This window comes from Prionailurus viverrinus, chromosome B1 (assembly GCF_022837055.1).
Source record: "Prionailurus viverrinus isolate Anna chromosome B1, UM_Priviv_1.0, whole genome shotgun sequence".
NCBI classification, from domain to species: Eukaryota; Metazoa; Chordata; class Mammalia; order Carnivora; family Felidae; genus Prionailurus; species Prionailurus viverrinus.
The window spans coordinates 137,763,357-137,786,982 of NC_062564.1; the positions used below are offsets into that span (position 1 = coordinate 137,763,357).

Consider the following 23,626-nt stretch of genomic DNA (forward strand, 5'->3'; position numbering starts at 1 on the left):
TCGTCTGAAAGAAAATTTCCTCTAAAATATATTTTGCATATTACTTGCTGCTTTCATAAGCTGAATGTTCTGAGTATAGTTCAGTACCCCTTTTTGTGGCTCTTGATTAAGAAATGGTGAATCATGTTTTGAGCATACTTTCTTTATTCTGTAATTTATATGTAGATAAAGTAAATCTAGAGCTAAATGGGTTCTAAATGAGTATCTTTAAAACATGATTTCTTGAGGGGTGTCTGGATGGCTCAGTCCATTAAGCGTGTGACTTCAGCTCAGGTTATGATCTTACAGTTCGTGAGTTTGAGCCCTGCATCGGACTCTGTGCTGACTGACCTCTGCCTCTCTCTCTCTCTCTCTCTCTCTCTCTCTCTCTCTCTCTCTCTCTGCTCCTCCCCAGCTTGCAACCTCCCTCTCTCAAACATAAATAAACGTTGAATAAACGTTGAAAAAAAAAAAAACTTTTTAAATGTGATTTCTTGAGAGTCCTGTGATATCCACTTGTATCTTAATTATGTTCCTCCTTATCATAAGTGTCATGGGAAACTGGTGTAATGAAATCCCCTGGGCAGTAGAATCTGACTCTATGTCTGTTTAAAATAATAGGTACTCTTAGATGCAGAGACATTGTGGGATATTATTGAAGCTTCTAAAATGCTAGTGTTTAGACCATTGGTGTTTTACATAAGTACATATGATTTGATAACAAATATGTTTCCATCTTCACAGAAGCAAATGACTTAAAATTTCTTTAAAAAGCCAATAAAAATGTATGTTCTAATGAAAAAACTAATTGTAACATCTACAGCAAGTGTCTTAACCTGCCTTCATAGGCAATACAGGAATGAACTTCAGCAAGTCCATGAACTTATAAGCAAAGTGTTATGTTTGATGTTTATTTTATGTTTCTTTTCCTTCGTCTTAATCATATTTTCATAGGACTCTGTGATATACAAAAAGATTGAGAGTGGCTCATAATTGATGAACTCAGAATCAGAATTCTAAGAACATCTTATGTACTTCTATTAATGAAAGCAATATCTTTTTTAATAAAGAACTTTTACACGCATCTACTAAAGTTAAACCAGTAGGCACTTTGTCACCGTAAGATCAAGGGTTCATATTTCTAACAGATCGTTTTTCCTAGGGAGTATCTGAAACACAGGGAGGAGGAAAAACATGAGGTGATTAAAAACTTGAAGAATGTCAGCAGTGGCAACTTGTGTCCTGTTTTAAAGCGCACCATCCCTTTTGGGGTTGCTTATCACCACAGTGGTTTAACAAGTGATGAAAGGAAACTCTTGGAAGAGGCCTATTCCACGGGAGTTCTGTGCCTTTTTACCTGCACATCCACCCTCGCAGCAGGCGTTAATCTACCAGCTCGAAGGTAAGACACACGTAAACTATTGGCCGGGCTTGAAACTTTTTAATTCTTAGCTTGCCAGGAGTTCTGTTGTTTTGTTCTTTCTCGGTAGTGGGTGAGAATTTATCAGATGTTTTTCCTCATTTGCTGAGTTAATTGTGTGGTTTATTCCCTTTATTTTGATGAAAGATAACTTTAGTAGATTTCCTGATATTAGAATTCCTTTCTACCATTTTTATGATCTGAAAGAGTGTATTTAACATAGGGATTTCGTTGACAGCTTAGAGAACTCATCCATAAAGACTTCTGAGTCTAGTATCTTTTTAGAGTAAGTCTTTGATTATCTTTTCAGTTACTACCAAAGCTATAGGCCTGTATAATTGATTTATGATCTTTATAATTTGTGACTTTAAACTTTGTGACATTTTTTCAAACACATGTATTTTCTGTTGGGTATGCAGTTTTGGACATCTCCATGAGACCGCAGTTAATCTTGTTACCAGCTCCTCTGTTTTCTATTTGTGATTCTTTGATCGGTGGATTTCAGAGAGCTGTGTTAGTCTCCCACTGTTATTACAGAGTTGCCAATTTCTCCTTTTTGCATTGCTAGAAGTTTTTACTTTGTATTTCAAAACTGTTGAAGTATACAAAGATTTACTTCAAATATCTTATTGTTGAATCATACCTTTTATCAATATAATAGGTCCTTGTTTTTCTCATTGAGTGATTTTACTTTGGACACTAGGACTACGTTTTCTTTGCCGAGTTTATCTTTTTCCATTCTTTTATTTTCAACCTCTGTCACTGATTAAATTTTCCTTTTTTTCAGATAATTGGAGAATTAAAATGAAATTATATATCCTATTTCTCTTATTTCCAGTTGTTACTCTTAAAATTTTAAGTTATAATCAAACATGCTTTTCTGCCATTTTAGATTTAATCAAGAACTTTGTCCTCTCCTGAAGATAACAAGTCTTAGCATTTGTATATTCTCCTATACTGCCTCATGTATGTTGCAGCTTCCTAAAGTTTTAGTTTCAGATTTTTAATTTTCTTTCATCTTATAGTTCATAATTATTCCAACTATCCTGTGAATTATACTTGTTTTTTGTTTACCACTACCTCATATTTCACATATTCCTTCTGTGGTTTACTTTTAATTTTGCCATCCTTGAGTAGTTAATTTTTTTTTAAGTTTATTTATTTTGAGTGAGAGAGAGAGTTCAGGGGAGGGGCAGAGAGAGAGGGAGATAGAGAATCCCAAGCAGGCTCCACGCTGTCAGTGCTGGGCCCAAAGTGGGGCTCAATCTCACTACCATGATTTTATGACCTGAGCTGAAATCAAGAGCCTGATGCTTAACCTGCTGAGCCACCTAGGTGCCCTGAGTAATATTTTTTTTAATGTTTATTTATTTTTGGGAGAGAGAGAGAGCACGTCTACATGCACACACGTGAGTTAGGGAGGAGTAGAGAGATAGGGAAACACAGAATCCAAAGCAGGCTCCAAACTCTGAGCTGTCAGCACACTGCCTGATGCAGGGGCTCAAACTCATGAACCACGAGATTGTGACCTGAGCCGAAGTCGGATGCTTAACTGACTGAGTCACCCAGGCACCTCCTGAGTAATTTTTCTTTCTTTCTTTCTTTCTTTCTTTCTTTCTTTCTTTCTTTCTTTCTTTCTTGTCTTTTACTTTCATCCTTTTATTTTTCCTTACAGGCAGACTTCTTATCTTCTTCGTTTTTTAATTTTATTTTTTAAATTTACATCCAAATTAGTTAGCATATAGTGCAACCATGATTTCAGGAGTAGATTTCCTAATGCCCCTCACCCATGTAGCCCATCGCCCGTCCCACAACCCCTCCATTAACCCTCTGTTTGTTCTCCATACTTGATAGTCTCTTATGTTTTGTCCCCCTCTATGTTTTTATATTATTTTTGCTTCCCTTCCCTTATGTTCATCTGCCCTGTGTCTTAAAGTCCTCATATGAGTGAAGTCATATGATATTTGTCTTTCTCTGACTGCTGAGCAATTATTTTTTAAATGCTAGATTGGGGGGTAGAAATTTTTGAGTCTTTTTATAGCTGAAGGTGTTTTTATTTTAGCTTCACACTTGAACATCTTGCTAGGAAAAGAATTCTAGTTTCAATTTTTTCCCTTTGGGGACTTTGTAGTATTGTTCCATGTCTTTTAGGAGCCACTGTTGCCCATTTTTGTTTTTACATAGGTTTGGTTTTTCCTCTCCAGAAACTTAGATTTTTCTCTGTTACCTTAAAATTTCATCATAGTGTATAATTATAATTGCAGCTATTATACTCCCTCCCCTGTGTCATAACAGCTTTACGTGCATTGACTTAATAGACAACTCTGTGAAGAAGGTTATATGTTATTGTCCACATTTTATAGAACAGAAAACTGAGACACTGAACAATTAAATAATGTACCCAACTTCATGCCAACAAATGAGTTTCAAAAACCAAGGTTTGAAACCCTGGAAATTTAATTCTTAATCCCAACCATCCCAGTTTAGCTACTTTTTATTCATAGAAGATCTTAGCACTTGGGAAAATGCTTTCAGTCTAAAGTTTTATGCCTTTTATGCCTCCGGCACCTGGTGGCTCAGTCATTAAGCATCTGACTTTGACTCAGGTCATGATCTCACAGTTGGTGAGTTCGAGTCCCACATCAAGTGAGCTCATGCCCTGCTTTGGGTGAGCATGCGTGCTGCATCAGGTGAGCATGAGCCCCACTTCAAATTAAAAAAAAAAAAAAAAAAAACAGAAACAGAAACAGGAGCCCCGGGTGAGCCCCGCTTCTCTCTCTCTCTCTTTCTCTCTCTCTCTCTTTCTCTCTGCCTCTCGTGGGATTCTCTCTGTCTCTGCCCCTGACTCATTTGCACCCTCTCCCCCCTTCCCCCCAAAAAAAGTTTTATGCCTTCATCTTACTTTTTGTTTGGCTTTTTCTTTTTTTTCCATTATCTCTGTTCTCTGTTTTTGTAACTTCCCTTGGACAGGGTTGAAGCCTGGTAGATGGGGCTTTCAAATCTCTCAAGTTTTCTTACACAGTTTTCAGTCTATATGAGCTATGTGATTTCTTCAACTTTACTTCTATGTGACAAGATCAGTTTTTTATTGTATCCCATTAACTGTGTTCATTCATTATTCAGTCCGTCTTTGAATTTTTTAATGAATTTAAAATTTTTTCTTAATTTCCAAGAACTATCTTCTCTTATTGCTCTTCATTTGTAATAGTCTGTTCTCATATTGTGAATATAATAGCCTCTAGAATTTTCTGTGAATACTGATCAGAATTTTTAAGAATTCTTTCTGTTCCCTGTTTCTGCATATTCTTGTCTTTCTTTTATGTCCTTAGTTTTCTTCAAGTGTTTATAATCTTGGCTGTCCATAGAGATTTATAAATAAAAGAGTAGGTTGGTTAGTAGATAAATGACAGGTTTCCTCTCACTTTTGAGCAGGAAAACTAGCTACAGACTTTCATATACATGAGCAGGATTGAAAGTACCATGTTTGTACATCAAAAATGGTTGAAACTTGTAATTTTATATAGTTGACAGTAATATAAATATATACATACATACATAAGCAGGCATATGTTCATAGTGCATGGTCAGATTTTTCATTTATGAAGTATGGAATCAAAAATCTTTGGAGACTGTTGTTCTAGTGACAATCATAAGCTTTGTAGCTAGGCCAACATGTTCAGACCATAGTTCTGGTAATTACTAGTTTTGTGGGTTGAGGTAATCCACTTAGCTTGTCTGTGCTTCAGTTAGCCCCTTTGTAAAAAAATAAGATAAAATAAAATAATAAAGAATATTATTACCAAGAATTTTGTAAGAATTACTGATAATGTACATAAAGAATCTAGGACATCACAGGTTCTTGGTAAATAGTAGTCACTTACTATTTTGAGTTAACATGTCATTAAATTTAATACCAGATAAATAATACAGAATTTAAAAGATAGATGCTATTATCATAGATGGAGTATCACTTTTAATTAATATTATCAATTCCATAGAGTTATTTTAAGAGCTCCCTATGTTGCCAAGGAGTTTTTAAAGAGGAACCAATATAAACAGATGATTGGCCGAGCTGGCCGTGCTGGGATAGATTCTATTGGGGAGAGTATCCTTATACTGCAAGAAAAAGACAAGCAACAGGTAATAATCAATCCAGTTGGTGGTTAATCATTTTGTCTCATTTTGGTCTTTGGTTGTAGCTCTTTTATGATATATATCATCCTTTAAAAAATTATTAATTTTATTAATATTTATAATATTAAATATTATATAAAATAGTAATATATTATAAAATATTAAAATTTATTAATATTTATTTAAATAGTGTTTCTTTCTCCTCTATGATTAAGAACTAGAACAAGTAGTTTGAACACTTTTGTATTTCAGACAAGCAATAAAAAGTATTTTCCCTATTTATCTTTCTTCCATTTTCATGAAAACACCTGCTAAATTCTTATTTGTTTGTTTTTATGTCTTTAAATTCCCCCTGCTTCTACAAGATCTATGCAAAATAGAAAATTTTATATAGAACACTTTATTTTTTTATAATAACACAAAACATAATATTGCTTTAACTTTTGTAGGTATTGGAGTTAATAAGCAGACCATTGGAAAACTGTTATAGCCATCTTGTTCAAGAATTCACTAAGGGAATCCAAACTTTGTTTCTCTCTTTAATTGGTTTGAAGGTATTTTTCAATATTTTTAAATCTTATTACTGTTATGTGAGATAATAGAGATTTAAAAGTTATGAGAACTGTAAAGTAGAAAAAAATGCTAACCTCTAATCTAATGTGGAAAAGAACAGCCTGACATGCTAAATCTGAATCTAGATTTATATGTGCATTTTTAATGCTTTGAGTTGTATGAAATATGAAAAATCAACAAATCATAACTGGGCATCATTACAAGTGAGAGACTTTTTGGAGACTCTGGGGATTATAAGAAGCTGTAAAGACATGGGTCCTGATGTGGGGTAATCCATCATCTCTACCTTTGTGAGGAATAAGGTTCACCTGTTGTCCTGTGATCATTCTAGGATATTATAAACATTTGTGAGATCAGTATAGCCTTTATCAGACAACAAATTTAAAAAGAAAAGGCACACTAGGAAAACACTCCTTTTCTTAGAGATTAGCTCTCTTTTAGGGTTACTCTTGAGTTAAAATTCTTTTTTAGGGTTAAAATTCTTTTTCAGAGTAGTGAAAGGTTATAAGGAAGAAAAGAAATCAGTGCTAGGTAGTGAAGGAGATAGAAGTTGTCAGGGCACCTAGGTGGCTCAGTTGGCTAAGCATCCAACTCTTAATTTTAGCTCAGATCATGATCTCACAGTCCTGAGATTGAGCCCCACAAGCCCCACAAACCCCACATCAAGCTCCACATTGACCATGGAGCCTGCTTAAGACTTTCTCCCTTTCTCCTCTCCCTCTCTCTGCTCCTCCCCTGCTCGCATGCTCTCTCTCTCTCAAAAAAAAAGAAGAAGTTGTAGAAGTTGTAGATAAGCAGAGGGAAAGAATAAGCCATTCCAGGTACTTAACATAGAATGAATGATGAGAAAGCTAAAGATGATGTGGGGTATCAGTCAACAGACTAGATTCTGTAGCTCTAGAGAAGGCCTACAGATCCTGAAGAGGTGAAGGTTGGGTGGGAAAAGTTGGGCCAGATTGTGTGCTATAAATTGGGGAAGATAGGAGAGCATGCTTAAATAGTAGCCTAAAGAGTTGTGACACTGTCACGTATCAGTGGAGCATTAGTAAAGTGTGGTGGTTGAGAGCAAGAGCTCTGATATCACACATACCTGTGTCCCAGTCCCAACTCTGTCTCTTATTACCCTGGGTAAGGTATTAGCTCTCTTGTAAACCTTGCTCAGTTGCCTTATCTGTAAAATGGGGATAATAGCATGCAGAAGTATTGCAAGACTTGTTTAAAAGTAATTGTAGTAATCCATGTATAATGTAATAAATCCTTACAATAGGGAGGTTGCTAAGGAATTAGTAAAGGAGGGAGAGATCATAAAGATCATCAAGTCTTATTCCATTTATATATTAGATAAGGTAACAGACTCAGAAAACTGGTGAGTAGTCTAAGATCATTCAGTGAATTATGGTTTAGATGGGACTATAATTTAGTTCCCTGCCATGCTGGCCTGTACTCTTTCCAGTATACCATTGTGTGTGTGTGTGTGTGTGTGAGAAATATTTCTCAAGTGCATGGGAAATATTTCACCAATGTAGACCATATTCTGAGATCATAGACAAGTCTCAATACATTTAAAAGGATTGAAATCCAATATAGTATTGTGTCTAATGAAAGCAATTATAGTATACCAGCAATAATAGAAGGATAACAGGGAATTTCCTAAATATTTGGAGATTAAATAGCACACTTGACCAGTGGTCAAAGTAGAAATTCCAAGGGAAATTAGAAAATATTTACGATGGAATGAAAATGGAAACAGATATACCAAAATTAGTGGCATGAAGCCAAAGAAGTGCTGAAAAGGACATTTATAACTTTAGATGCTTATTAGAATATAAGAAAAATCTAAATTCAGGGTCTAAGTTTTACTTTAGGAACGTGGGGGGGGGGGAAAGCCCAAGTAGAAAGAAGGAAATAATTAGTAAAAGCAAAAATGAAATAAAAAATAGACAAACTAGAGAATAAAAATAATGAAAACACAAGCTAGCTCTCTGAAACGATCAGTAAGATTATTGACTGATTTGATAACAGAGGGAAAAGAGAGAACACATAAATTACCAATATCAGTAATGAAAGGAGGGTCATCACTAAAGATCCTAGAGATATTAAAAGGATAGTAATGAATAATCCTGAAATAATTGTATCCTTGAATGCTGAAAAATGAGTTCAATTATTTAAATGAAATGGGAAAATTCTTGGAAGACACAATTTTTGAAATTGACTGAAGTAGCAGCAGAAAGTCTAAATAGTCCTATATCTATTAAAGAAATTGAATTTACAACTTAAAACTTACCACAAAGAAAATTCCAGGCTCAACTGACTTCACTGGTAAACTCTATCAAACATTTAAGGAAGAAATAATACCAATCATACATATATTCTTCCAGAAAGTAGAGGAAGAGGGAACACTGCTCATCTCATCTTTTGAGATCAGCATTACCCTGATACCAAAACCAGACAAAGATATTACAAGAAGAGAAAACTACATATCTATAGTAAAAATAGATAATAAAAATCCTTATCAAAGTATTAGTTATACAGCAACACAATCAGAGTTTATTCCAGTATTGCAAAGTTGTTTAACATTCAGAATTCAATGTTGTTATTTTTTTTGACAGAATTCAACACCTACTCATGATAAAAACTCAGCAAATTAGAAGAGAACATCATCAACTCAATAAAGGGTGTTTATTTAAAAACAAAACAAAACAACAACAACAAAAAACCACTGCTGGTAACGTCACACTTAATGGTGAAAGACTACATGTTTTTCCCTCTAAGATCAGAAAAGAAAAAAAAAGGTCTACTTTCACACTGCTTTTCAGGATATATCAGAAATCATAGCCAGTACAAGACAGGAAGAAACACAAGGGTACATGGATTAGAAAGCAAGAAGTAAAACTGTCTTATTTGCTGATAGTAGGTTCAAGAAAAACCCAAAGGAATGTACAAAAAAAGCTAGAGTGTAATCAGCAGTGTCATAGGATACAAAGTCAGTGTACAAAACTCAATTGTATCTGTATACTCACTACAAATAATTGGAAAAACAACTCCATTTACAATAGCATCCAAAACATGCAACACTTAGGGATAAATTTAACTACTGTGTGTGAGACCTATGTACTCAAAACTGTAAAACTGCTGAGAGAAATTAAAGAAGACCTAAATAAATAGAGAGAGGTACCATATTCAAGAATTGGAATTTTCAGTTTTGATCAGATGTTACATCCCAAAGTCTTTAAATTTAGTGCAATCCCAGTCAAAATCTCAACAAGCTTGTTTGTGGAAATTGGAGGCTGATTTAGAATTTATTTGGGAATGCAAGGAGTAGAATAGCCAAAATTTAATATTGTGAAAAAACAAGTGTTCATATTACTTCAAGATTTACTATAAAGCTTCAGTAATCAAGACAGTGTGATATTGGTGCAAGGATCATATAGAACAATAGACTAGTAAGTCCAGAATTAGGCCCACACATATATGATCAATTTTTTTTTAAGTAATCTCTATACCCAACTGGGGCTTGAACTCAGGACCTCAAGACCAAGAGTCGATGCTCTACCAACTGAGCCAGCCAGGCATTCCTCATATATGATCAGTTTTTAACAAAAGGTGCCAAGATATTTAAATGGACAAAGGATAGGGGTTTTTTTTCAACAAATGGTGCTGTACCGACAAGATATCTGCATAGAACAACAACAAAATAACCTTTACTCTTACCTCACTCTAATTTTGTCCAAAATAATGAACTCAAAGTGGATCATAAACCTAAATAAAAGCTAAAATATAACTCCTAGAAGAACATATAGGAGTAAATTGTTTGTTACCTTGGGTTAAGATTTCTTACGTGGAAACAAAAAACAGAAACCATGAAGAGAAAAAAAATGAATGAAATAGACTTCATCACAATTTTTTAAATTATCTTCAAAAGACACTGCTAAAAAATGAAAAGCATGGAGGAAATATTCATAATACATACCCTGACAAATACGTATATGAGTTAGGACTCAGCAAAAAGCAGTGAAATTGGGAGGGAGTTGGGACTTCACTTAAGACAAGCACACTCAGGTAACAGGGAGACTGGGAGACCTGACTTGGCCACAAGGGTGTGGTTTTATGGGCCTGGCAATGCAAGATCTACCGGGAACAACAGTTGCATTTAAATTCTGTTTTAACAGCTGGAGTACAGCAGCAAGAAGTCCAGGCAGCAGTTGGTTCAGGAGACTAGCAGGTAGGCGGCTGTTGTTCCACGCCTGCCCTTAAGAGGCAGAACTCAAGAAACTGGACCCAGTCGTGAGAGGGACAGGTCATCAGGGGTCCTCTTACACCTTGGGGAAGGGGTTCACAACAGGGCTCCAGTTGTGAAAGAAGGCAGAGAACAGGAAAACCTTTAGAGTTGGAATTGAAGCAGAAATCAAGTCCTCTGGACAGGAACAACCAGGTAGAAGAGGGGTGAGAGGCAAGAAGGGCAAGGTCTGTGACTTGGGCAGCAGGTACAGGGAGGTACAGATGAGCAGCCCTGGAGAGACTAGATCCATGCTTTAGTAGAAGAGAAGGAAACTCCAGAATTAATGAGACGACCTAACAGTGGTTGGGCCATCGCGTTCAGGGAGCCTCTAGGTATCATTTATTTATCACAGCCATATTTCAGACACCCTGTATGTTTTATCTCTGATTCCTGCATACCTTTGAATTAAGTAATAATCTACAAAGTAGATTTGAATATCTTAAAACTGAAGTTTTGAGTATCAGTTTTGAATATCTTAAAACTGAAGTTTTGGCTTAATTGAATACTATATTAAGAATGAATTTTATTAAGGGGTGCCTGGGTGCCTCAGTCGGTTGGGCGTCAGACTCTTCATTTTGGCTCAGGTCATGATCTCACGGTCTGTGGGTTCAAGCCCCCCATTGGGCTCTGCACTGACAGTACAGAGCCTGCTTGGGATTATCTTTCTCCCTCTCTTTCTGCCCCCTCCCAAATAAATAAATAAATGTTTAAAAAAAAAGAATGAGTTTTATTAAAAGGAAGAAAAGCAATAGGAAATGTCTGTGCCTCATATTTTTTTGTTAACCCTCATATTGGTTTAGTATGAAATAACTACTTAAGTTTTCCAATTGAAACTATCACCAGAATTGTGAGAAAAATATGCTTATTGATTGACTATATTTTAGTATAATATGCTGATTTCATTGAAATTGGCTAATATAATATTATTCTAATTTAGCATCAACTCTACATCTGAATACCAAATGGAGGGTTAAGTATTACTTATAATTGCCATTATAGATTTTAAATAGTGACTACGAGGGGGAGGAGAGACAGGCAGCAAAAGAGCAGGGGTAAGAGAGACAAAAAGAGAAAACTGTTTATTTTTAGGTGATATGTTGGAGGTATTGCCTGATCCTGTTTCAGAGGAGACTTTCAGTTGTGTTTTACGTGTGTGTGTGTGTGTGTGTGTGTGTGTGTGTGTGTTTTAATACAATTTTTATTGCTAAAGAATGCTTGCACAGGTGGCTTGAAAGGAAGAGGTGAAGGGATTTCTGAAGGAGGTTGAGTGGGAATTTGGGATAATTGGCTGGAGAGTAAACAGAGAGCACAGCTTTGGAGATTACTGTGAAAAATTATTCAAAAATCTGAGCAGTTTTTTAATGAAAACTGTAGATGTTCATAAAAAGTATGAATATGATAACTTCTTTAACTTGTTTCTTATTAATTTCAAAATCCCACTATAAAATTATCTTTATATATGCAAGTATGTTGACTTTATATAATTTATTTCAATAATTTTGAGGTATGGAGATTAACATGCATTCAAAATGATGCCTTGAATTAAGGACAATGTCCCAATGATGTCCTGAATTGTTTCAGATTGCAACAAATCTTGATGACATATATCACTTTATGAATGGTACATTTTTTGGTGTTCAGCAAAAAATTTTGTTGAAAGAAAAAAGCCTGTGGGAAATAACTGTGGAATCACTTAGGTACCTGACAGAAAAAGGACTCCTACAAAAAGACACTACTGATAAGTCTGAAGAAGATTTCCAACATAATTTTCATATTACAAAACTGGGACGAGCTTCTTTTAAGGGTAAGAGTTTCCCTAACTTTCTGAGGAAATGTGCTGGGAAAAAAAATAGAAATTACATCATTCTGTTTCTTTAAATTGGAATTGTAAGTTCATATTAATAACATTAAGTTTATAAACTGTCAAACTACTTTAGCTTTTAAAAGTTGAAAAATACGGGAGCCTGTCTGGCTCAGTTGGTAGAGCATGCGACTCTTGATCTTGGGGTCATGAGTTCTTGCAGGTAGAGCTGACTTTTAAAAAAAGTTTTTTTAGTAAATAAAAAGTTGAATTACAAGTAATTTAGGGTACTGCAGAAGTATTTGAGGGAAAAGATGGTCATCCCCCTTCATACCCCTCTCCCCTAGCAATCATACAAATCTGAATATCCTACCAAGAATAGCCATTTGGTGTATGTCTTTTCCGACATTTTCTGTACATTTCATTTCAAAACATAATATATACATATATACAAATTTAAGATTTTCTTAAGCTTTTGCTTTTAAATAAACAATCATTTGTATTCCAGAATTTGCTTTTTTTGCTTAATATAATATCTTGGAAATTATTCCATGGTATGACAGTGAATAGTTTTTTCTTAATGGCTACATCATAATTTACTTAATGAAAAATAATACATTTCTTTTTTTTTTAACATTTATTTATTTTAAAAAAAATTTTTTTTTCAACGTTTTATATTTTGGGACAGAGAGAGACAGAGCATGAACGGGGGAGGGGCAGAGAGAGAGAGAGGGAGACACAGAATCGGAAACAGGCTCCAGGCTCTGAGCCATCAGCCCAGAGCCTGACATGGGGCTCGAACTCATGGACCGCGAGATCGTGACCTGGCTGAAGTCGGACGCTTAACCGACTGTGCCACCCAGGCGCCCCTAACGTTTATTTATTTTTGAGACAGAGAGAGACAGAGCATGAACGGGGGAGGGTCAGAGAGAGGGAGACACAGAATCCGAAACAGGCTCCAGGCTCTGAGCTGTCAGCACAGAGCCCGACGCGGGGCTCGAACTCATGAACCGCGAGATCATGACCTGAGCCAAAGTCGGCCGCTTAACCGACTGAGCCACCCAGGCGCCCCAAAAATAATACATTTCTATTGTTTAAAAAAATCCTTAGAACTTAGAATTATGTAAAGGAAAATCCCATTCTCCTGCCCCATTTCCACTCTCCCAGGGGCAACCACTGTTAGTAATTTGATGTGTATCCTCCCATGTATTATCTTATATATAGATTAATATGTGTATGTGTATATATATGTGTGTGTGTGTGTACATGTGTATAGATTATTTTATGCATCTATTTGTGCATATAATTTACATATTATTTTATATTTTATTTTTAAAAATGAAATCATAGCTGGAAGCATTTTTTGGCAGTTGCTTTTCTCATTTAAAATATTAGGAGAATCTTAACATGTCAGTCCCTTTAAATATACCTCATTTTTCTTTTTCTACTGTAATCATCCATACTGTGAATTCTGTAATTTAATTAGCCATTCTCCTGTTGACGGACATTTGCACTGTTTTTTATTTTTCTCAATTATAAACAAAGCTGCAGTGTGCATCTCCGTGTATGTATTTTTGGTATGTGTGGAAATGTTTCTCTGGGTTAGGTTTCCAAAAACAGAGTAGTTGGTATGTACTTGTTAAATGTTGATATATACAATCAAAATGGCCTCCAAATGTGCTGAATTAGTTAAGAAGTGGTTTTGGTGGGGCAGATGGGTGAAACAGGTGAAGGGGATTAAGAGTACACTCAACATGATGAACACCGAGTAATATATAGAATTGTTGAATCACTACATTGTACCCCTGAAACTAATATAACACAGTTACTATACTGGACTCAAAAAACATTTTTTAAAGAGATTTTAAGGACTTTTTGCTACATTTAGGTAACTTCTAAATAAGACCTTTTTAAAATTCACCTTTTTTCCTCTTTGGCAATTATGAGATATAAATGTGTGTATCTTTCTTTTAGGAACTATAGATTTAGCTTATTGTGACGTTCTCTACAGAGACTTGAAGAAAGGTCTCGAAGGACTTGTACTGGAAAGCCTTCTTCACCTAATTTACCTAACAACTCCCTATGATATGGCTTCTCAGTGTGACCCAGACTGGATGATATACTTCAGACAGGTGAGAATACAAGGTTCTTCAATATAGACTATTTTATTTATTAATGACGATGTAATTTTTGTTAAGTGATTATTCACTTTTTTTTCTCTGCTAAAATATATATGAAATTGGGCCTTTCATGTTTCAGTTTTTAAAATAGTAATATGGCCATAGCATTTTTAGTTTATTTAACTTAAATAGTACTTTTCTGTTAAATATGAACATGTTCATTATAGAAAAAATAAAGAAAGGTCCAAAAAAGAAAAGAAGATCATCCCTGGTCCCATTCCCCAAAGATAGTTATTGTTATGATTTGGTGACCACTCAATTTTATAATGCCTAGAATGTGAAGAAAATTGTGAAAGTTGTTTTTTGAGAGTTTAATTATATGACAGCTCTATCAAAGCCAAGCATGATGGGTCCAGTGATGTTAACACCTGAGAAGGAATGTCAGTTTTATCACCAATAGCAAGGTGGAACTGATCCTGCTTGTCACAAAACCAGGTGGTCGAGTATGGTTTGTTACGATTCTACTATAACAGGGCAGACATGAACATGTATGAGGCAGAGGCAGTATGTGGCTTTTAATTGCAGGAAATTAGCTTTCTTTTTAATGTCATATTTTTAAATTGTAACTAAGTTGTGTGTTTTGGGTTTTTTTTTTGATGTTTATTTATTTTGAGAGAGCGAGGGCACACGCTCACGAGCAGGGGAGGGGCAGAGAGACAGGGAGAAAGAGACTCACAAGCAGGCCTCTCGCTGTCAGCACAGAGCCGGACATGGGGCTCAATCTCCCAAACCATGAGATCCTGACCTGAGCCAAAATCAAGAGTCTGGCACTTAAGCCACTGAACCACCCATGCATCCTGTAACTAAGTTTTTTTAAGTGGTACTATACAATGCATTTACTTTCAAAAGCCTAACTCTCTTCTCTCTCTCCCCCAAACATCTCAGTATTAAACATAACCATAGTCCATGGTCATAGTGCTTGTGACTCTGTCTTTAAATGTTCTACTAATATATGTTATATTTTAGTAACATTTTTTGAGCTTGAAATATGTGTTAATAAAATTTGTGTTGTTTCTTCCTATCCTTTAAAACCATGAAAATGTAATATCACAGGAAATACTGGATTTGGTTCAAGTGGTGGATTTTTAAAAGTTACAGTTTGATTTTTCTCTATGTTTACTCTTTTTTAATGTAGTTTAGCCAGCTCAGTCCAGCAGAACAAAATGTAGCTGCTCTTCTTGGAGTCTCTGAAAACTTTATTGGGAAGAAAGCATCAGGTCAAGCTATAAAGAAGGTACCATAGTTTTTTTTTTCTCTTCCTAAATAAGTTGATTTAACAAAATTAATGCTGTTATATCATCTCTTTTGTTGATTTGATCTTTTTGTTTCATGGTTTTTTTCTTTAAGTTAATATAATTCCCAGTTTATTTTTTAAAACATTCTCAGGACCAGAAATTTGGGCATTTTTTAAAAATAGTATTTATTTTTGGATGATGTGATGTTCTTTTTTTGTGGGTATACCTTTGTATTTCTGAAACACTGTCATGCACATATAAGCTTCTTGTCATAGGAGAAAGTAAGCCTTATTTTTCTTAAGCTACTGATGCCTTACATTATAAAAATTGTAAAATACTTATAAAATGTTTTTATCATAGTATATAATCCTGAAATAAGTTCAGTTCAAGGGAGAAAAAGGTATTTTCTAGAAACTTTTTTTTTTTTTAAATAATCTCTATGCCCAGCGTGGGGCTCAAACTCACAACCCCGAGATCAAGAATCAAACACTCTACTGACTAAGCCAGCCAGGTGCCCCTCTAGAAACCTTTATTTTTTTTTGCACCCCTAGAAACTTTTTATTAGGCCTTCTGCTTGGTGTCAGGGCTTCTAAGACAGGATGGGTTTGAGGGTCTTGTTATTGTTGTTTGTTGTCCTTAAAGAACTCCCAGTCTAGTTAGTACTTGAAGTATCTTCTGTAGAAGGTTGAAGTGGATAACTTAATACTTTTTGTGCAATATCTTATATTTAGGGGTTTTGAAGTTTAGTCAACACATATGAAGCGTCTAATACACTAACTTTAAGAGGAATGGAAATGATTCTCTGGCAAATATACCTTCAAATTCCTTAAGTTAATATCATTTTCCACCTTATAATATACTTTTTTTCATTTTTAATTTTTTCTGGTAATCCAATCTTTATTGAAACCTAATTATCTTACCTACCATTTCCCCCTATATCTTTGAATTTACATAAATACTACTAATTATATTTTGCAAAGTGAAAGTGGTGTTCACTCACATTTGAATTAACTGATGCCCTGTCTCAGGTACTACTATATCATAAAATTATAAATATATGTTTCAGTGTTCATGTCATCCCAGTATTTTGATTGGGTCTTTTACCTCAGAAATAGCTACATTGTTTTAAATGTTTAAAATGTTAAATAAAAATATTTCTTAAAACAAACCTTTTATATCCAACTTTAAAATATAAAATGAAAACAAAATCATATTAATTTAGAACTCATTACCAAATAATAAACATTTACAAAATCCTATTAGAATAATACATCTTTTAAAACTTAAATCAGAATTTATTTTTGTTGCATTTTAATGAAACATAGTCAATAAATGTTCAGTTGATTTAAATTCTAGAAAACATATTTACTTAAAATCGACTTTATTTCTCCACATTGAAAATGACATCTCCACTTTTCTTTACACATTTCTTGTAAAAGATCTTGAAATTGGCATAAAACATCTTATCTTACCATGTAATATAATTATATCGCTTTTCTTGGCTTAGAAAATCCATTCTAAGCAAAATCTACTTTGACTCAAATTATAGTTAATAATGAAGGTGCACTAAAATTGGAAATTAAAAAGCAATCTCTCCCTACTGGCAATTCAGCTATCATGATTTTTCAGCTTAATGCTTTTTAAAAGGTGATCCAGTATCAACATGCAGAATCTGTAATTCATGCAGCCTTCGATATGCCACCCTAAGTTCTCATCCCAAACATTCTTTTATTATCATAGAGGATATCATTTTATATTTTGTACTGACTTTTTCTCTCTCAAGTTCATCCTTTCTTTACTCGGACTTTAAGCATGAGCTACCCAGTTTCTAAGGTAGCTTGATACTGACTATGAAATACTTTACACATGAACTGGTCCCTAGACACCATAGGCAAAAGCAGGTACACAAATTGTCAACTATAGGAGGCCTTTTTCCCTGTCAGTGTTTTAACTTTGGAAACATTAATTATCATAACCATGTGGAAATCATAGAATCCAACATTTACTCTTAGTTTACAATGTGGACAACTTATTAACATACCTTTCTAAATAAATGCATTTGTCTAATCACATTCACACATATATACAACCTACAAATAGCACAGTAAATGTAAAAGCCTTCCCAACTCCTTCCCTTCCTGTCCTTTTTTGCTAGGGCTACTGTAACAATTAGCACAAACTCAGTGTGTTAAGAGAAATTTATTCTCTCACAGTTCAGGAGGCCAGACATCTGAAATCAAGATGGCTCCTTCTGGAGGCACTGAGGAAGAAAACCTCTTTCCTGTCTCCTAGCTTTTGGTGGTTGCTGGCAATCTGTGGCATCCCTTGGCTTGTAAATGCATCCCCCCACCCAGTGTCTCCGTTGGACAGTGCCATCTTCACATTGCCTTCTTGTCTGTGTCACTCTGTGTCCACTCCTCTTTATAAAGACACCAGTCATTGAATACAAAGCCCCAAAGGTAGTCTACCGTAAATCCAGGATGATTTCATCTCAAGATCTTTAACTAATTACATCTGCAAACATCCTATTTCCAAATAACATCACATTCACAGGTACCACAGGTTAGGACTTAAACATATCTTTTTGGGGGGGGGGCGGGGAACAAACACAATCCAGCCCACTCCACCTTCCCTGTAGAAGGAAGTTTAAATTGGAAATAATTTGGCACATTTCTTTTTTTTATACATGGAAAAATGGTAATTTGAATTACTAGAAAGTACATATGTTAGAACTTAGTTTTATTTCTGTGGAATCATTCTATTCTTACTTTCCTGTAGTATAACTTCATTCCCATTACCTTTGTCCAATTTCAATATAATGTACATTTTTAGCAGGTCCAGTACATAAATTTATTTGTGTCTTTCTAGAAGGTGGACAAGGACATTGTCAACAGACTATACCTGTCTTTTGTTCTTTATGCCCTGCTCAAAGAGACCAACATTTGGAGTGTGTCTGAAAAATTTAACATGCCTCGAGGATATATACAGAGTCTTCTTACTGGAGCTGCCACGTTCTCCTCTTGTGTGCTACATTTCTGTGAGGTAATTCTATTAAACAGATGACACATGCTTTGTGCATCTTTTTGTTTTAACTGCTACCAAACTCATAAACCATTTAGTCATTATTTTCTCATTGTTGACTTATACTTGTTTTTATCTGCTTAAAAAGTACTACATATACTAGCTTACAGTAAAGATACAAAAATGACAAAATCAACTAAAATATATAGTGAACAAGTAGAAAGCACCTAGTTATCCCTACTCTTAGAACCACTGTTAATAGTTACAAGTATTTGGGGGCGCCTGGGTGGCTCATTGGGTTGAGCATCTGACTCTTGGTTTCGGCTTACAGTTTGTGGGTTCGAGCCCCATGTAACAATGCAGAGCCTGCCTGGGATTTTCTCTCTCTTCCTCTCTCTCTGCCCCTCCCCCAATCTCTCTCTGTCTCTCTCTCTCTCACTCTCTCTCTCTCTCTCAAAATAAATAAATAAACTTAAAAAAAGTTAAAGGGGTGCTCGGTGGCTCAGTTGGCTAAGCGTCTGCTTCGGCTCAGGTCATGATTTCGCAGTCTGTGAGTTCGAGCCCTGCCTCACACTGTGCTCACAACTTACAGCCTGGAACCTGCTTTGGATTCTGTGTCTCCCTCTATCTCTGCCCCTCCCCCACTCACACTCACTCTCTGTCTCTGTCTCTCTCTCTGTCTCTCAAAAAATAAAAATAAACATTAAAAAAAAATTTTAATAGTTACAAGTATTTGAAATCAACTTTTAAAACAACAATTTTCCATTGATGTAGAATCTGTGGGAGACTCCTTCTCATGAGTGATAACCATGTAAAGTATTTCATTAGTGTGTTACCAATATCCGGCAGCTACTTTGTGACTCTGTGGGACCATGCTCTCTTGATTTCCATAGTATTTTGTCATTTTTGATTCCAGCATTTGGCAGCTGCTTTAGGTTTCTATGTCAGGTGTTTAGTTTATAAGATAATTCAAGAAGAAAGCTATTTTGGCCATATGCATTTGGGATGGATTTAAGACTTTCCTAAAAGAAGCTTTCAGAGTGTCCTTAAATAACACAACAAAGCTTATCAGATTTTTTTTCTTGGATAATTTTATTGATGAATTTATAATATAAGCCTTTTTTTGCTCATTTAAATTTCTTCTAATTGAGCGGTGTAATAATCCTTTCCGTATTTGTTCCTATACTCAATTTTTTAAAAACATTTTCCTCCCATGAATTTTATTTATTTTTTAAAGTATATATGTTATGGTTTTTAAAAAAGCTTATTATTTTGAGAGAGAAAGAGAGAGCATGAGAGTGATTGGGGGAGGGACAGAAAGGGAGGGAGAGAGAGAATCCCAAGCAGGCTCCACACCATGAGCACACAGCCCGATGCAGGGATTGAATTCATGAACCATGAGATTGTGACCTGAGCCAAATTGAGTGTCGGACACTTAACCGATTAAGCCAATCAGCTGCCCCATGAATTTTATTTTTAAATTTAAAATCTTCACTTTCCCCATCTGAAATCCCCATATTCTGTGTATGTATAATGGCAATTAACTCTATAATACGTACCAATGAGTAAATAATCCAAAATACTTGACTTTGGGGTGAATGATAATTATTTTAGCAAATTCACATTTCTAAATATCTCCTACTTATGCTGAGTTTTAGATATTAGCTCACATTCTCTAGTCACATGCTAGCTAAGCTATAGACAAAAACTATGGGTAATAAGGAGAGGCTAGCCTTTAAAATGTGTTTTCTTGAGTTTTCTATGTTTGTTGTTCTTCGTATATAAAGGCACTTCCCCTAATATTCCATCCTTAGTTTACTTAGGACTATAAGGACTTCAGCTGCATAGAAGTGTTCAAGTAAAAGAATGTATACATTGAACTTGAAAAACAACTATAATTGGATGTCTGATCCTGGAAACGATCTACCTGACAACTTGTGCTCACATGAGTGTATTTTCAGTATTTTAAAGTGGTTTTTTTTTTTCTTTTTAAAAAGTTACGTAAGTAGTATAAAATCAATAGTATTAGCTAAGGTACCTTTAACTATAAGTAATGGGAAAGCCCAATAAAGTTTAGTGAGGAAAAAAGATTATCAAATGTAACAGGAAAGCTAGAGCAAAGGCGGTGCCAGCGCTTCTGGATCCTAGTTCTGTCCAAGGTTTTCTTCTCTTCACTGTGTCATCTTTAGTGCACGGACTGCTTTTCTAGGGACCACAAAATAGCCAGCTAATGCTGTTCCATGTATCACATGTGCTCACAATGACACTCCAAGGTTAGAAAGTGACCTTTAAAAAAAAACTATTCTAGAAAATCTCAAACATAAAATTAGACAATGTAATAAATACCCACCCAGCTTTAACAGTTATTGACCCAGGGTTTCCATTATTTTTATTGTCTTAAATATTGCTTCTGATATTTTTGCTGCTTTAAATATTGCTGCATCTTGCATCAGAATTCTTCCACATGTAATATTCTGTCTACAGGATAAATTCCCAGAGGTGGGAATTGTTTTCAGTCATTTGGGAAAGAAAAACTATCCATTCACTCGCTGGTGTTTTGATAAAAATGAACAGAACTCTTCTTACTGACCTATTTTTCAGTTTTTAATCTTCTTCCTCATCCCAAAACCACTTCATCAGATTCCTCTGTCTCTGCAGTGTTTCTTTAGAATAATTTTGCCTGGAATTGTTCATCTCCGGCTTACCCCAAGTTTCAGAACTTACATAAGGAAACATCCTCTCTGAGCCCATTACCACACCAACCAAACTTTGAAATAACTTGCCAGATTTAATTCTGTATGTTTCTTTGTGTTCTGCAGGAACTTGAGGAGTTTTGGGTTTATAAAGCCCTTTTGGTAGAACTTACCAAGAAGTTGACTTACTGTGTAAAGGCAGAGCTCATTCCCCTCATGGAAGTGACTGGAGTTTTAGAGGTTAGTAGCTTCCCATCCCAGTTTCCCAACTGGGATGATTTCAACTAACAGGAAAATCAGATTTTACTCTTTTGTGAAGTGTTATTATGAGGTAAATCATAATAACGGACTTATTCCTCATTTGCCATGAGAGTTGATGGTTTTTCTTTTTAAATAAATTGCTGCCATGGCCTCCCAGAAATCCACTGTTAATCTGGCAGCAGCCCTGATGAAAAATCACACTTGTGAAAATAGAGTAACAGTAGGGCTAAAACTGATACTCCCCAAGTATATGTGTGCTTCCATTCGTCCTTAGCATCTCTCCCTTCCTCCACTCTAATGACGAATTACCTTCTGTCAGGTTAGACTAGATGCTTGTTTCAGGAAGGGGTGATTTGGTGGCAACAAGGCTGATTTCCGTCTCCTAAGAGAGTGAGAAGAAAGCATCCTCAGCTGTTTTCTCAGCTCTGTGTTTTTAACCAACTCTTGATTTCAGCTTATTCTGTTATTCAATCAGAAGCATTCTTCTGCTCGGGAACACACACGCGCGTGCGCGCACACACACAGACCCCAGTGGTCCCCTGAGTAGATGGTGAACACATTTTAAGGCTATTGGACTAGAACATGTTGATGGGGAGTCTGAACCAGTGCCCCTCACCTGAGTGCCTTAATGGGTTTCTCATTCCTGATTGCAACACACATCAGTTGACTTAAGCCACACAGAAAGCTATCTTGCAGTTTGGAACCACCCAAATTCATCTTTTAAAATTTCTCAGGGTTCTGTTGTGTTCTCTCTTCCTATTTACTTTATTACCTTCGTCTGTTTCTGTCTCTTGCATGTGAAATTTTTCCCTTCAGCAAGACACTTAATTGTTTTTCCTAATCCCAAATTCTGATCCTACTGATTTTTGTAATACCTTTTAGGGTCGAGCAAAACAGTTGTACAATGCAGGTTATAAAAGTCTAACGCACTTAGCTAATGCAAATCCTGAAGTGCTAATAAGAACAATCGATCATTTATCAAGACGCCAGGCCAAGCAAATTGTTTCATCAGCAAAGGTAAGCAAACAAACCATTTTTTTAACCTTCATGATATTTTGTAGTGTTATCGCCTTATACTTTGGACATAAAAACAAAAACATTTAACTACAAGACACAAAGGCATATACTCACAATATGTGGATAAAAACTGTGCATCTGTTATGATACAAGGCTTCCTAAAAAGAGAAAAAGACCTCCTGAAAATTAGACAATCTCAAGAGTTCACTGAAGTACAAGGAAGGCTGGATCTCACCGAGTTCTGCCTCCTCATCTTTTTTTGCAGAAGTCCTTTCCTCAGCATCCCTGACATCTGGCCTTCCCACTTTGAGCACCTACATTGGCATGGAGCTTAGAACCTCAAAAATTAGGCAGTTCTATTTTTGGACACTTGTAGTGTTACAAAAAGCATCTCAAGATAGTGAGGCTAAATGTTGTCTTCTTACAATGTCTACCATTACATTGTAAGTACTGTTCTGTTATCTTTGTTCATATGGTGGTTTTTCACATATTTGAAAACAGCTCTCTTTGCCTCCAAAGGTTTCTCTTTTCTGTTTCTTTCATCCATATTAAATAATCTTGTTTTAGGTGATTTACTATCCTACTTACCCTTTTCTAGATGTAGGACAATTTGTCTTGTTGACCTGTCCCCATCGTTATTGGACTTTCTGATTTTGGGGGGTATATCTGTCAGGCTGTAATTATTAGGAACGGAAACCACACAGTAATTTGAAGAGGAACATTTAAAATAAAGAATTAGTAACTAGTACCAAAGATTACTGGTTGCTTTCTAAGGGGTAAACAGAACTTCAACAAACATGGGAAGGAATCATGAGGAGCATGTTCACCCTCACCCGACACCACCCCCTGGGGATGGGATTCAGACTTCATTGGAGAGGGTGTGGCTGTGGCTCAATGGACAGCAGATAAGTTCCTTCCTTGTGTTGCAGCCGAGGCTGGCAAGCAGGAAACTGCCCGCTGGGATGCTGACAAAACTGTCCGGAAACTCCCAAGGGTGTGCTGTTGAACTTGCTTGGAAACTAGCTTGAGTAAC

General features: G+C 35.6%; 1 protein-coding gene across 5 annotated transcripts in view; it reads left to right on the forward strand.

Moving 5' to 3' along the window:
- The window catches only part of HELQ (helicase, POLQ like), a 41,639-nt gene that overhangs the window by 15,629 nt on the left and 2,384 nt on the right, over positions 1-23,626 (forward strand). For 3 of the 5 annotated variants that reach the window (XM_047855003.1, XM_047855006.1, XM_047855007.1), the window contains 9 exons: positions 1,142-1,381; positions 5,398-5,539; positions 5,983-6,087; positions 11,967-12,189; positions 14,161-14,318; positions 15,502-15,600; positions 18,470-18,643; positions 21,442-21,555; positions 22,459-22,593. In XM_047855003.1, coding sequence (XP_047710959.1) covers positions 1,142-1,381; positions 5,398-5,539; positions 5,983-6,087; positions 11,967-12,189; positions 14,161-14,318; positions 15,502-15,600; positions 18,470-18,643; positions 21,442-21,555; positions 22,459-22,593 — 1,390 coding nt within the window. Of the gene's footprint in view, positions 1-1,141; positions 1,382-5,397; positions 5,540-5,982; positions 6,088-10,275; positions 10,329-11,966; positions 12,190-14,160; positions 14,319-15,501; positions 15,601-18,469; positions 18,644-21,441; positions 21,556-22,458; positions 22,594-23,626 lie in introns of those variants that run through there. The other 2 variants (XM_047855005.1, XR_007151429.1) reach the window with 2 other exon arrangements.